Source organism: Anomaloglossus baeobatrachus, chromosome 11 (assembly GCF_048569485.1).
Source record: "Anomaloglossus baeobatrachus isolate aAnoBae1 chromosome 11, aAnoBae1.hap1, whole genome shotgun sequence".
Taxonomy (NCBI): domain Eukaryota; kingdom Metazoa; phylum Chordata; class Amphibia; order Anura; family Aromobatidae; genus Anomaloglossus; species Anomaloglossus baeobatrachus.
In genome coordinates, this window is record NC_134363.1 from 104,730,794 (window position 1) to 104,745,828 (window position 15,035).

Sequence of the window (15,035 nt, forward strand, 5' to 3'; positions counted from 1 at the left end):
GGACTGTTCATCTCTGTCCGCTGCATTAAAGCAGCAGTGGTAATAGGCTTTATGAACAGGCTGGTACAAATTATATTATATTATATATATGGCATATGAAAAAGTTTGGGCACCCCTAACCTTAACCCCACCCCTAACCTAACCCCTAACCTTAACCTTTTTTCTTTATAACAATTTGGGTTTTTGCAACAGCTATTTCAGTTTCATATATCTAATAACTGATGGACTGAGTAATATTTCTGGATTGAAATGAGGTTTATTGTACTAACAGAAAATGTGCAAACCGCATTTAAACAAAATTTGACCGGTGCAAAAGTATGCGCACCCTTATCAATTTCTTGATTTGAACACTCCTAACTACTTTTTACTGACTTACTAAAGCACTAAATTGGTTTTGTAACCTCATTGAGCTTTGAACTTTATAGGCAGGTGTATTCAATCATGAGAAAAGGTATTTAAAAGGTGGCCACTTGCAAGTTGTTCTCTTATTTGAATCTCCCATGAAAAGTGGCATCATGGGCTCCTCAAAACAACTCTCAAATGATCTGAAAACATAGATTATGTAACATAGTTGTTCAGGGGAAGGATACAAAAAGTTATCTCAGAGATTTAAACTGTCAGTTTCCACTGTGAGGAACATAGTAAGGAAATGGAAGAACACAGGTACAGTTCTCGTCAAGCCCAGAAGTGGCAGGCCAAGAAAAATATCAGAAAGGCAGAGAAGAAGAATGGTGAAAACAGACAAGGACAATCCACAGACCACCTCCAAAGACCTGCAGCATCATCTTGCTGCAGATGGTGTCAATGTGCATTGGTCAGTAATACAGCGCACTTTGTAAAAGGAGAAGCTGTATGGGAGAGTGATGCGAAAGAAGCAGTTTCTGCAAGCACACCACAAACAGTCGCCTTAGGTATGCAAAAGCACATTTGGACAAGCCAGTTCCATTTTGGACGAAGGTCCTGTGGACTGATGAAACAAAGATTGAGTTGTTTGGTCATACAAAAAGGCGTTATGCATGGAGGCAAAAAAAAAACAAACAAAACACGGCATTCCAAGAAAAGCACTTGCTACCCACAGTAAAATTTGGTCGAGGGTCAGTCATGCTTTGGGGCTGTGTGGCCAATGCCGGCACCGGGAATCTTGTTAAAGTTGAGGGTCGCATGGATTCAACTCCGTATCAGCAGATTCTTGACAATAATGTGCAAGAATCAGTGACGAAGTTGAAGTTACGCAGGGGATGGCTATTTCAGCAAGACAATGATCCAAAACACCGCTCCAAATCTACTCAGGCATTCATGCAGAGGAACAATTACAATGTTCTGGAATGGCCATCCCAGTCCCCAGACCTGAATATCATTGAAAATCTGTGGGATGATTTGAAGCGTGCTGTCCATGCTCGGCGACCATCAAACTTAACTGGAATTGTTTTGGAAACAGGAATGGTCAAATAAACCTTCATCCAGGAACTCATTAAAAGCTACAGGAAGCGACTGGAGGCTGTTATTTTTGCAAAAGGAGGATCTACAAAATATTAATGTCACTTATGTTGAGGTGCCCATACTTTTGTACCGGTCAAATTTTGTGTAAATGCGGATTGCACATTTTTTGTTAGTACAATAAACCTCATTTCAATCCAGAAATATTACTCAGTCCATCAGTTATTAGATATATGAAACTGAAATAGCTATTACAAAAACCCAAATTGTTATAAAGAAAAAAAGGTTAACATTAATAGGGGTGCCCAAACTTTTTCATATGACTGTATATATGAACAGAACTAGACTATGGGGAGGAAGGGCACCACCCTATGGGATCATCAGGTATACGAAAGCCAAAACGAAATAAGAAGAAAAAGAGTATACCTATCAAGGGATCACCAAAAAATTGAATCGTATGAAAGTATAAATCTTTTATTACAAAAACAGAGAATACATGAATCTCCTCACTGGGAGTAAAGGCACATGAAAACAATTAAAAACATTTAAAAAACAGACTTGTATCCCCAAGCCAAAAACCATTTGTAATAAATGTGAAAGTGAATCACACAAAAAATATCAGATAACCCTCATACAAATATTACATAAATAAGTAATGTAACCTGCTACACAGTATGCACTTTAAACTGTACAATATAGGTTACGTAATTATAATATACTAGAAGGTGGCCCGATTCTACGCATCGGGTATTCTAGAATTTACGTATTGTGTAGTTCATGTATGATTTTTGTTATATATAAAATTATTATATTATATTATTATATATATATATATATATATATATATAGTTGTTGTTGTGTGTAGTTACCAAGTGTTTGTGTAGGGCGCTGTACATGTTCTGGGTGTTGTCTGGGTGTGGCGGGGGGTGAGAGCGGTGTTGTATGTGTGTTGCGTTGTTTGTGGAGCGTTTGTGTGTTGCGCGGTTTGTGTGTGTGTGTGTGGTGTGTTTTGGGGGAGGTATGTTTTGTGCAATGTGTGTGTTGTGCGGTATGTGCGTATATTTATGTATGCCGCGGTGTTTGTGTGTTGGGTGTTGTGTGTGTGCAGCGTTGTCTGTGTGTGTGTGTAGGGCGGTGTTTGTGGTTCCCAGTGTGTGTGTTGGGGAGGAGGTGTGTACCTCCCATCGTGCTCCATCCCCCATGCTGCGCACCCCCCATCGTGCTCCATCCCCCATGCTGCGCACCCCCCATCGTGCTCCATCCCCCATGCTGCGCACCCCCCATCGTGCTCCATCCCCCATGCTGCGCACCCCCCATCGTGCAGCATCAGCCTCTCTGCCCCCAGCATCAGCCTCTCTGCCCCCAGCATCAGCCTCTCTGCCCCCAGCATCAGCCTCTCTGCCCCCAGCATCAGCCTCTCTCCTTCCAGCCTACCCCAGCCTCTCTTCTCTCAGCCTCCCCCCTCCCAGCCTCCCCCTCCCAGCCTTCCCCAGGATCAGCCTAGCCTACCCCAGCCTCAGCCTCCCCCAGCATCAGCCTCTCTTCTCTCAGCCTCCCCCCTCCCCCTCCCAGCCTTCCCCAGGATCAGCCTCTCTCCTCCCAGCCTCCTCCAGCACGCCGTGCTCCTCTGCCGACACTCACACCCCCCCGATCGCATACACACCCGATCGCATACACTCACACACACACACACACACCCGATCGCATACACTCACACACACCCGATCGTATACACACACACCCGATCGCATACACACCCACACACCCGATCGCACACCCACACACACGATCGCACACCCACACACCCGATCGCATACACACCCACACACACATTGACGATATCGCACATACGCGCTCACACTCACAACATCCGGAGATACCACATGCTTCTGGCCATGTGATCCTCCGGCAGGTCCTGGAAGCTCACAGCACAGTGTCACCGCCGAGAAGCAAGCGATATCCCAGGATGTTGTGAGTGTGATCTGATGTATGTGTGTGTGGTGTGAGTGTGATCTGATGTGTGTGTGGTGTGAGTGTGATCTGATGTGTGTGTGGTGTGAGTGTGATCTGATGTGTGTGTGGTGTGAGTGTGATCTGATGTGTGTGTGATCTGATGTGTGTGTGTGTGTGTGTGTGTGTGTGTGTGTGTGTGTGTGTGTGTGTGTGTGTGTGTGTGTGTGTGTGTGTGTGTGTGTGTGTGTGTGTGTGCGCGCGCGCGCGCGCGCGCATGTTCCGCCGCTGCAGGACCTTGATGCGCTGGTAACTATGCTACCATGGTTACCAGCGTATCCCGTCCCCCGCTCGCACGGGAGCCCACACCAGCATACGCTGGCCAGCCCCAGCAATGCGAGGGTATGTGTCGGCTGGGTTGGCGGCGTACGCTGATAGGGGCTCCCGGGGGTACAGTACTTACCTGGGAGTCGTGTCTCCGTGTCGGTTCGGGGAATGCGTGCGGGGCCAGAGCGAGCGTGCATTGCGTGAGGGTGGCGGGGCGTGGCCGAGTTGCCAATGCCTGCAGGGTGCCGGGGCGAGAGGCCAATCCGTGTGGGGGGGGGGGGGGGGCGGAGCGTGGGCGAGCGGCCGACCAATCCGTGTGGGGGCGCGGGGCCATGGCGAGCCCAGCGGCCAATCAGCTTTGTGTCACCGTAAGGACACAATTTTGGAGCAAGACAGACAGACAGACAGACAGACAGACAAAGGCAATTATATATATAGATGGGCTTGGGCAGAGCCTTAGATGGTATAAAGAAGGAATAGCAGTACCTCAAGGGCTATGAGCTGTCTTTTTTAGGATGACAAAGATAAAACAAGCCTGTTCCGATTAATTCACATCAATATAGTACAGTAAATAGTATAGATGAAAAAACCTCTAAGAGACTAAAGTATCACAGACAGAGCCAGGAGATGAAACCCTGATCGAGGCTTGCGTGTTTCAGTATATATAAAAAGTGCAACAATAAGCACAGGCAGAGATGATCAGACCCCCGAGTACAAGGAACATATAGACTGGTGCAATAGATTTAAGACCACACGCACTATCCTAAATGAAGAGTATGTGTAACAGCCCCTGTAGGACCGAAATGTCACCAGCAAAATCAGAGGTTAGTTATCCTGATCAGAGTCTGCAAGTATACTGCAGCTATAAAGTGCAAAAGTACAGCAGAAAATGCATACACCCTATATAATGTAGTAGTATAGGCTAGTAGAATAAAACTGAGGCATACCCTATACCATGGTTCAGGGCAATGCCAAATTACCAGGTCTGTCTTTTTCCCCTGAGGAAGCCTCCTTTATGGGGGCGATACGCGTGGGGTTATCTTGCCAATAACCTACCCCTCCTGGTACCCTGCTATACATCTGCTTTACCCCTTTAGGATAGTGAGTATGAGACTATTTGGCTATCAGGCTTGTTTTATCTTTGTCATCCTAAAAAAGACAGCTCATAGCCCTTGAGGTACTGCTATTCCCTCTTTATACCATCTAAGGCTCTGCCCAAGCCCATATATTATAATTACATAACCTATATTGTACAGTTTAAAGTGCATACTGTGTAGCAGGTTACATTACTTATTTATGTAATATTTGTATGAGGGTTATCTGATATTTTTTGTGTGATTCACTTTCACATTTATTACAAATGGATTTTGGCTTGGGGATACAAGTCTGTTTTTAATTGTTTTCATGTTCCTTTACTCCCAAGTGAGGAGATTCATGTATTCTCTGTTTTTGTAATAAAGATTTATACTTTCATACGATTCAAATTTTTTGGTGATCCCTTGATAAGTATACTCTTTTTCTTCTTATTTCATATATGAACAGAACCGCGCTTACTGCGTACATAGATACCGCAACAGAACCAAGATGACTACATAGATATGGGAACTGAGGCGAGCTTATGAGAGCAGAACTGAGATATGGGACCAGAACAGAGCTTACTACAGAAATATGGGAGCAGAACCGAGCTTACTACAGAGATATGGAAGCAGAACCAAGCATACTACAGAGATATAGGAGGAGAACTGAGCTTACTATAGAGCTATGGGAGCAAAACCAAACTTACTACAGAGATATGGGAGCAGAACAGAGCTTACTATGGAGGTATGAGAGCAGAACCGAGCTTACTACATCGATACGGGAACAGAACAGAGCTTAGTGTATCAATACAGGAACACAATCTTACTTAGTCATCTACATAGAAACAGCAACAGAACCAAACCTCCTACATACATACGGGAACAGAACAATCTTACTGCATTCACATAGTACCATAACTAAGCTTACTGCTCAAATATGGTACCATAATTGAGCTTACTATATAGATATGGGAGCAAAACCATTCTTACTGCATAGATACAGTACCATAACCCAGCTAACTACATATACAACAAATACAAAGCTTCTCCTATATTTTCAATGTTAAACACGTACAGCAAACTGATGGCACACGGACTGTACACTGATGCCATCCGTGTGCTGTACATATGTTTCATGACCCCATAGTCTTCTATTGACCATTGTCATCTGTGCTGCAGGAAAAAAAAAACAAAAAAAAAAAACAAAAAAAAAAAAAAACACACACACACACACACACACACACACACACACACATCTCCATGTGGACCACATGGACACACGGTCTGTGTAAATACACAGACATGCAAGCAGCGCCATAGGTTATATTGGGTATATGTGGTAAAAAAAAAACAAAAAAAAAAAACAGGTAGAACACATACCAGAACCACGGACATGTGAAGGAGGCCTTAAAGTGACAGTTACGTCACAGTGCAAGAAGGGAAGGGGTTAATTTAATTTGTCTTTTCATAAACACAGAAAGACAAATGAAAGTCCCTAACACCTATGTGAACGGTCTCGTACCAACAATCAGTGACAGCAGCGTTTTGGACGCAGAGTGTTTTTGCTGCGTCCAAAAGGTTATTTTGTACATGACTCCGAAAGGTCTGACTGACGGCCTTACCTGCTGTACCACCTCCCTATCCCAGTAACCCCTAACCCAACTTCTTAACCTAAAGTAAAACACAAGACGGCATGACATTGGATGTAAAGGCCACAACAGCCCCGTTTATTAATCACCAAAAAAAAAAAAAAAATCAATAACACTTTATCCATAAACATAGTAATAATTCTATTAAACATAAAACATAACCACCTGCAAATGAGGGGGGGTAATTGAAGAGTACCGTTGTTCATGATTGTAACATCAGCTCCACCATGTGCCCTCAGCTGCACCACACCGGCTCGAGGACACCCAGCCGAATGGTGCCCAACCACTGCCCTGCTGGGACCAAACCCAGCAGGGACCCACATTAACATGTCCCGCTGAGACCCAGAACAGCAGAGACCCACCTTTACCCCCACACCATTGCACCACCAGGGGTAACCCATTCCTGCATTGGGTTCAACCCCGTTCTTTGTGCAATCCATCGACTTCAAATACCACCCCCCCCCCTTCCGCCACAGCGAGCATGTATGACACCTTGTACGTGCGAGTACCGCCACCAAAGACCAACCAGGGCCAACAACACTGTTCCATTAATCAATATCTGAATGTCCACACCAGTCAGACTAAACTGAACCCCATTAGACCTCAAAATTCACCAGAGACTTTAAAGCTCCCCTGCCCCCGAACCATCATCCCTCACATAACCGGCCACACAAACTGTACCCAGCTGGCTCCCAGCTTCTGCCCAACGCACAGCCTGCGTGACCACTCCCCAATGAGAAGCCTGAGACGCTGGCCCCATCCAGAAGGAATTGGACGCAAACTCTGCCTCGTTGAGAGCGCAACACTGCAGGCACCTCCAAAAATGCAGACAAACTGATAATTGAACAAAGCCAACCTGTCTTGATGTAACCAACAGGGACCCACATGGGTTCCCTTAACCTCTGACACCTCTAGCAAAACATGCTCTGTCAACCAACAAAGATGTCCCCAAAAGAAGTGACTCTCTACAATTGACCACACAAGCACAAACACCCAGGCAGGCAGACACGGGCCCAAGGCGGTCATGCCTGATCTCATGGAAAAGGCTCCTTGATGTCCCGGCGCCCATGTCCCTTCCACCCGGGTGCAGTACCAAAACATCCAGTGGTCGTTCCTCCTAATGGGATAGCACCAAATCCTAATATACCCCACTTCATGGCCATACCAATCACAAACCATTAAAACATCCCAATTACCCTAGGGCCACCAACTGAAGCCCGTCAAGACAAACGGAACCCCTTAATATCACCGCTGAGCAGAACATCCATCCTCCAAAAGAGGGTCCAAAACGTCTAAAATAACAGGACACCTCACTGTTTGAGTACTGCCCAACAACCTGAACAACAAAATCAGACCTGGCGTGCAATTCGTGGCTAGCCAATAACCCCCGTCAACTGTACGCCGTAATAGCAGCCCCGAATCCCAAACAAACAGCCGACGCCACTCCACTAAACTGAATAAGTCTCGACCTACTCCCTGAGATTGCCTCTGTCAAAAAAAACCGTGGAATACTCATAAAACTACAAGAAGGGGATAAGGCTTGTCGTGCGGTCCCAAAGGATTCTGACCTTTGCTAATTGAACACCGTAAGGGCGCCTCAGTCAATTGGATAAAACTGTAATGGCAGCCCCGATTTGCCACCACTGTTCCTTGCCTCAAATAAGTCAAGACATCCACCCCACAATTCCAAACTGAGAAAACTGAACCAGACCTCTCACGGAACCTTGGATCCTCAAAAGGCCAAACACATCCCCACAACTCATCCTTGAACAACTGCATCCAACCCAAACTCCTTTTGCTGGCCACTGCGAGTCATGCCTGCCACCATACGACCGTCAATCCTAACTAGTTGAAGAAAAACCTGTGCCTGTTAAACGGCCCAGCCCTATTAAACACGATTGCCTCCCGAATCACCTGAACCATACAACCGGCAAAACACTCAGTACATCAACCTGGCATACAGGGCCCGACATGCACAAGGTTCGATAAGCCAATGCAGGCTAAATTGCCACGCCATGACTTGTGCTGACTTGCCAAACTGACCCCTGCAAAACAATACAAACGTTGCGTCTCTAGTAGAATATGCCCCATGGCATAAAACCCAAAGTTAAAACCAAGACTGTCAATCCCAATCCACGAGAACTCATGCACCAGCAACACCCAGTGGTACGAATAACCAATGCAGCACTGGAAAAATTGACCGCACCCAAATTAGCTCCTGACCAATGTACAAATACCGTCCCCTCTCACTAGAGCCAGGGTGTACTCAAAAAGGGGGAACAATCCAAACATGCCAGATATTTTGAGGAGCAAAGATGCCCAGCTACAACCATACCCTGTGGTACTAGAAACGGACCTGAAAGCTCAAAATTTAACCCACAATGACCGTCAAAACCCCGATCTTTCTGAAATGATCTCCTTCCACCCCCATGGCCGAACCTTGTAGAGTACAGAAACCCGAACGGCAGTATGCAGTCCAGTTATGCTCACCCATCTACCATCAAAAGGCCAAGGTAAAACCCCGCAAGTGCATGTGCCCATCGGTGAGAAATCCACACATAGAAAGAAGCCTGCCAGCAGCGTCTGCTAACCCCTCAAAGGACTGCAAATCATGCCTGAAAATTATGTTGGCGCTCAAGAGACCCATAGCAACGGCCAAAGCTACAACATTAACCACCAACCAGGAGCCCCGAAACCTTCTAGAATAGCGGACTCTACTCCAATACCCATCCACGGATACCCAAAATAGCACTCAGAAAAACCTGGTGTGGCAAAACCATGAAGCACCGTACCACAGCTCGAGCACCCCGCCACATTAAGCACAGGTTGAAGCCCCCCACTAGGCCCGAAGACCAACCAGGTAATACAGACCCGTAGCGGGTTCAGCCCGGCCACACTCTTACCCAAACCCGAAACAAAACTACACAAAAGACAACTGCAAATTATAAACCTCTCAACAAGCAGGAATCCGCCTCATGCTTAGCCACTCTACCAGTAAAAGCTCAAACAAGGCTGGAAACTGACAAACGGCGGCCAAATGTTATCGTATCTAAAAGGATAACACCATGCCACCGCTCCGACCCTTCAAAAGATCTGAGACAGACCCCTTACACCGGAAATTTGGACACCACATCCGGGTAAAGGCCTAGTTCAAGACCCCAGGGGAGGTATCATCTACCGCAGCAAGAAAGGATGGGTCCTAAAAGACCTGCCGTCCCAACCATCTCGACCTCTCCTTAATGTCTGTCCGCAACAAACCACGCCGCACACCAGTGACCCTGAAAACCCTTAGTACACACACAGCCCCTTTGGAGAGCCTGACTTGGACAGAGGCATATAAACCACATCCTCATAGAAACGCAACCACCTTCCTCCTCACCACCGACCAACCATAGCACACACCCCACTGTAACACTAAAGATTAAGCCGCCAAATGCACGCCCCAAAACGGCCCACCAGGTCAGTGAAATACCATCGAAACCCTTATCAAATACGAGGGAGCAGCGAAAAAACCCCTGCCAAAAGACCCCCATGACTCATGACTATTAAAACAAACCATGAAACCACCATGGACACGACTATCCCCGTCACTTCACAAATATCCTTATCCCCACCTCAAGCTCCGCCCCACCGCCGACTTCCACCTGAGTTACTCGCGAAGCGCCGTAACATTACCACGAGTCATACAAAATCCACCATAGAGTACAAGCATAAGTACGCTGAGCAAAATAGAACGTCTCCTTCACCTGTAGATAGACGCACTAGTATGAAAAATGCGTCAGTGCCCAGTGCTGCATCTGACCTCAGTGCCCCTGGGCTCCTCCAATGCTGTAGAGACAAAGCTGCCTCTTTTTGCGGCATAGAAGGGCACACAGTTCAGACCAGGGGGGCAACCATATCACTGATCCACACTGTTAGTCTTCAGGATCGCACAGCACCCCTTCAGCAGGAAGGAAACCGGAAGGCAGAAAACCTCTTTAAGGCTCTGTGCGCACTGGGAAGTGGAATTTTCTTGAGAAAATTCCGCATGCCCTCAAAGATTACCGCACCCGCGGTAAAAAACCGCGGGAAACCGCACCCGAAAACCGCATGCGGTTTGCCGCGGTTTGCTGCGGTTTTACCGCGGTATTATTCGCGGTATTGCCGCGGTTTTGCCGCGTGCGGGTTGGGATGTGCTTTATTGCATTCAATGCAATAAAGCACATTGAAGAAAAAAAAAAAAAAAAAAAAAGTCATTTAATTCTGAGAGTAGATAGACAGAAGAATAGATAGAGGGATAGATAGATAGATAGAGGGATAGATAGACAGACAGAGGGATAGATAGATAGATGACAGATCGCTGCATTTCCCACGGTCGGCAGTGAGTTCACATTACCGGCCGTGGGAAATGACCGGTAATTACCTCTGCTGCTTTCATTCAGCCTGTGTCTGTGACAGTCGCGGCTGGATGGAAGCAGCGCTGGACGTCGGACCTGGATTACGCCGGAGTTTTGTTGCGGGAGGGGTTAATAAAATGGTGAACGAGGCTTGTTTGTTTTAGTTAAAATAAAGGATTTTTCGGTGTCTGTGTTTTTTTTCACTTTACTTACGGGTTGATCATGTCAGCTGTCACATAGACGCTGCCATGATCAAGCCTGGGGTTAATGGCGGTGGTCCCCCATCACCATTAACCCCTTGTATTACCTTGCCACCACTGCTACACGGTGGCAAGAAGAGCCGAGGACACGCCGGTATTGTCGCATATTGCATGCGACAGTGCCGGGGCAGCTGCGGCTGATATTCTCGGCTGCCGGAGGGGGAGTGAGGCAGGGGACATTAACCCTGCCCCTCTCCCTCCCCAGCCTGAGAATACCGGGCCGCCGCTGTGTGCTTACCTCGGCTGGAAGGTAAATATGCAGCGGAGCCCACGTTCTTTTTTTCCTATATTTCCGTTTTCTTTCTATGTGTGTTCTATGTGTCTGTGTCTATGTGATCTATGTGTCTGTGATGTCTGTGTGAGTGTGATCTGTGTGTGTGTTTACTCTGCACGGCTTCCTCTTCCTGTAATGACATCACTTCCCTGCAAAACCGCAGACAGGCGATGCACATTACCGGAGGTAAACCGCGAAATACCGCAGGGAATAACGCAGGAAAACGCAGTGAACCGCACAGAATTTGCTGCCTGCGTTATTCCCTGCGGGATTTCTTGATTAACATTGAGTCAATGGAGTGAAATCCCGCAGCGATGTGCGGAAAAGAAGTGACATGCACTTGTTTTTGCTGCGGGATTCCCGCAGCAAAACATGCAGCTGTCAAATTCCGCCCAGTGCGCACAGGATTTTTTTTCTCCATAGGATTTGCTGGTGATTCACTGCAGAGATGTTATGAACATTTTCTGCAGCGAAACATGCAGCAAATCCGTGGCAAAATCCGCGAAAAATCCGGTAAGTGCGCACATAGCCTAAACCATCTGGGTTTTTATTTGTTGTTTTGTTTTTAATAGGTTACTGGTATTCCATATTTCTTTATGGAAATTAAACAACTATACAAAATCCTAAACTCTGTAGATAATTCTTGCTTTATTAGATTATACAGACTGAGATTACCTCAAAACCTTATAGATTTCAAACAATAAGCTATTTTTTTATCTAGTTTATGTTGGGTCATGATAAGAAAAGGCAGAAATACAAACTATTGTACCAGTTCACTGCTGGATGATAAGTCTTCATCAGAATCTTCTATGGTTGAACAGTCAACACAAGATCGTGTCTTGCCATCTAGATTGAGGGATTTGCAGGAAGAGGTGATGAAAGCCTCAGGAGGAGGTGTAGACATCTTCGGGCATTGCATTACCGCGTTAGGGTCTACTATAAGCCATAGGGTAGGATAAAAAGTTCTTTCTAGAGAGAAGAAAAGAAAAACAAAGTGGATTTTCTTTAAAGAAGTTAAATATTAAAATAGGGCAGATGCTCCTTAATGGAATAAGTAACAATGCTTTTAATATATCTTAGTCAGCTCTTGGTTCTAGTTTACTACAAAATTCTCTGCAACATGATGTTGTTAATGGTGGATTCAATACTAAAAGTAGGGCCATGATGCCTCTCTGGAAAAATAGAACATTACCAATTATGAGCACCAGATTCTGTAATGGGACATTGCTGCAGGGAACTAGTCTGATTGCTGTATGTGGAGTCGGGAAGGAATTTTCCAGCTAACATGGAGCTTGTTCTCTGCCCCATGGGGTTTTTTTTGCCTTTTTTTCAGGATCCACATGTTGGTTGGACTTTATGGACTTAAGTCTACCTTCAACCTTAAAAATATGTCCAATTTACATATTGCACTTGTGTATTACACATTGATTAATCATGGAGGATCAAATTATGAGCAAAATACACACTGGCCTCAAGTCACCAAGGCGTTTTCACCCAGAACTCTGGCTTAAAATTCCTTAGAATGTTCTCATTTTTTGCACAACTGAGAAGGTGCACAAAAATGTTGCAACTTTTGGTGTTTTAATTCCGCATCAGCTAGAATCTCCAACTTTTAGAAAAGTGGGCACACCTGGTCAAGCTAGTGAGTGGCAAAGCCTGCCTGACAAATTACTAAAATTTATACTGTAAATTATGCCAGAAGTGTATGCCAGCGCCTGCACGTGGCAGTTGTAGGATGCAAACAACATTAGGAGGTGCACACCTTGTTAGGCCCCGTTCACACGTCCGTGAAAAAAACGTACCGTTTTTCACGGACGTATTAAAGGGGTGGTTTGCACTCCATGTGCCATGTTTTTGGCGCATGCGTGTTGTCCGTGTGTTATACGTAATAACACACGGAGAACGGATAGTCCCGCCTTACCCGTTTCTTCAGGAGCTGTCTGTGGTGCTGAATGACAGTGGCCGGCACAGGCCACGCCCCACTGACGCTGCTTCCGGACCCCCAGTGAAGAAGATGCGTTGTTCAAATTCACTGGGTGTCGGATGCAGGTGACAGCCACGGCAGAGACTGCAGGGCTGGTGGAGTTTGAGTTTTTTTTTATTTTTAAAATGGCACGTGTGTTTCTCCGGCGCGTGTCACGTGGGCCCACATCCACACTACATCCGTGTGGTACGTGTGCGGGCCGCGTGACACCCATGCTGCCGGAGAAAAACGGACATGCCTCCGTATTGAGCACACGGGCTCACGTCTGCTCCACACGGAGGCACGGACCAATGGCTGAACACGTGCGTGCACATAAACCCATTGATTTTAATGGGTTTACGTGTGCCCGTGTCTCCGGTACATGCGGGCACGGACTTAGCACGTACCAGAGGCACGTGCGTGTGAAGAGGGCCTAAGGAATTTAGCTAATCTTACTCTGACGCATTCTTCAGACTGGCATACAAAACACGCCGCCTTCAGAAATCAGGGCCATTGCGTTTGTACATTTAGTCAAAATTACACACATTACATGTACTTTATACCTCTAATTTTAAGGTTTTGTTTTTTTTTACTTTTGAGTATATATTTTTTTTTAACAATAAAATACTGATTGAATCCTTAACCCGGCTAGATAGACAAAATCTATTACATTCTATTATATTATCTATTATTGAAGCAGCTTGCCCTGCCTACTCTCTGCAGATAGCGCTGTGAAGGGGTTAATTCTGCGCTGCTAAGGACGGATGAAAGAATACAGTACGAGGATATGAAGATTCCAAATGATTTATTGATCTACGATTTTTGAAGTCTCTGACTTCTTCCTTAGGATCCAGCCACAATAATAACAAAGATAAAATAAACTTTTTACAATAAATATTGGGTTTAATTAACAACCATTAAAAGGAAAAAAAAAAAAAAAAAAAAAAAAAGCACAAAGGCCAGAAAAAAATACGGGAGTGGTCAGACCCATCAATTTCAGAATGGTCTGATAGAAAGTTAATTAAAAAACAAGACTAATAGATAAATCAAGATATCTAAAATGCTAAAAACATTAATTTAGAAAAAAGGATTAGCAAAATATGGAAAAAGGGAAAAAAATAAAACACCTGGAATCTTAATATCCTGGAAATGTATTGCTTCATCTGTACTGAGCAGCGCAGAATTAACCACTTTACCGCTCCAATCTCCGATGTTGTCCGACTCAAAGCCCATGGACTTGCAGCTGCTCATGTTTAGGGATGAGCAACCCATGGATGTTCGGGTTCACCCAGACACTACCTAAAAGTTTGGTTCTATACCCGGACAATAGAAAAGCAATCCTGCCTCACAGGCAAAAAGGTGCAGCCCAAATCCTGATATTAGTAACAGTACAGCAAGGATTAAAATATAACTTTTAATATCAATTGTCTAAAACCGACAGATCATAATAGAATAAAGTGCAGTGAATAAATAATAAAGGATAGATCTCACCCGATTCTTCTCCCGAGTAGATCAGACACCACTGGATAACCACAGGCGGAAGAGGGCAGAGTTAGAAAATGGGGGGGACCAATTCAATAAATCCTTACCCCTGTCGTGCCCATGCAAAATACTTCCGCCCTTACAAGGGCAGCACCCAAGTCAGGATAAACTACCCCAATGGATACCATATAAAAGTCAATGATGACCTGAACTTTGATGCTGTAAAATGGTCGTAATAAAG

General features: G+C 45.5%; 1 protein-coding gene across 1 annotated transcript in view; it reads right to left on the reverse strand.

Annotated features, from left to right (window-relative positions):
* FOXR1 (forkhead box R1) overlaps positions 1-15,035 on the reverse strand; it is a 73,355-nt gene that overhangs the window by 37,864 nt on the left and 20,456 nt on the right. Inside the window, exon 3 of the mRNA XM_075327269.1 lies at positions 12,119-12,318. Within this exon, the coding sequence (XP_075183384.1) occupies positions 12,119-12,318 (200 nt within the window). The remainder of the gene's footprint in view (positions 1-12,118; positions 12,319-15,035) is intronic.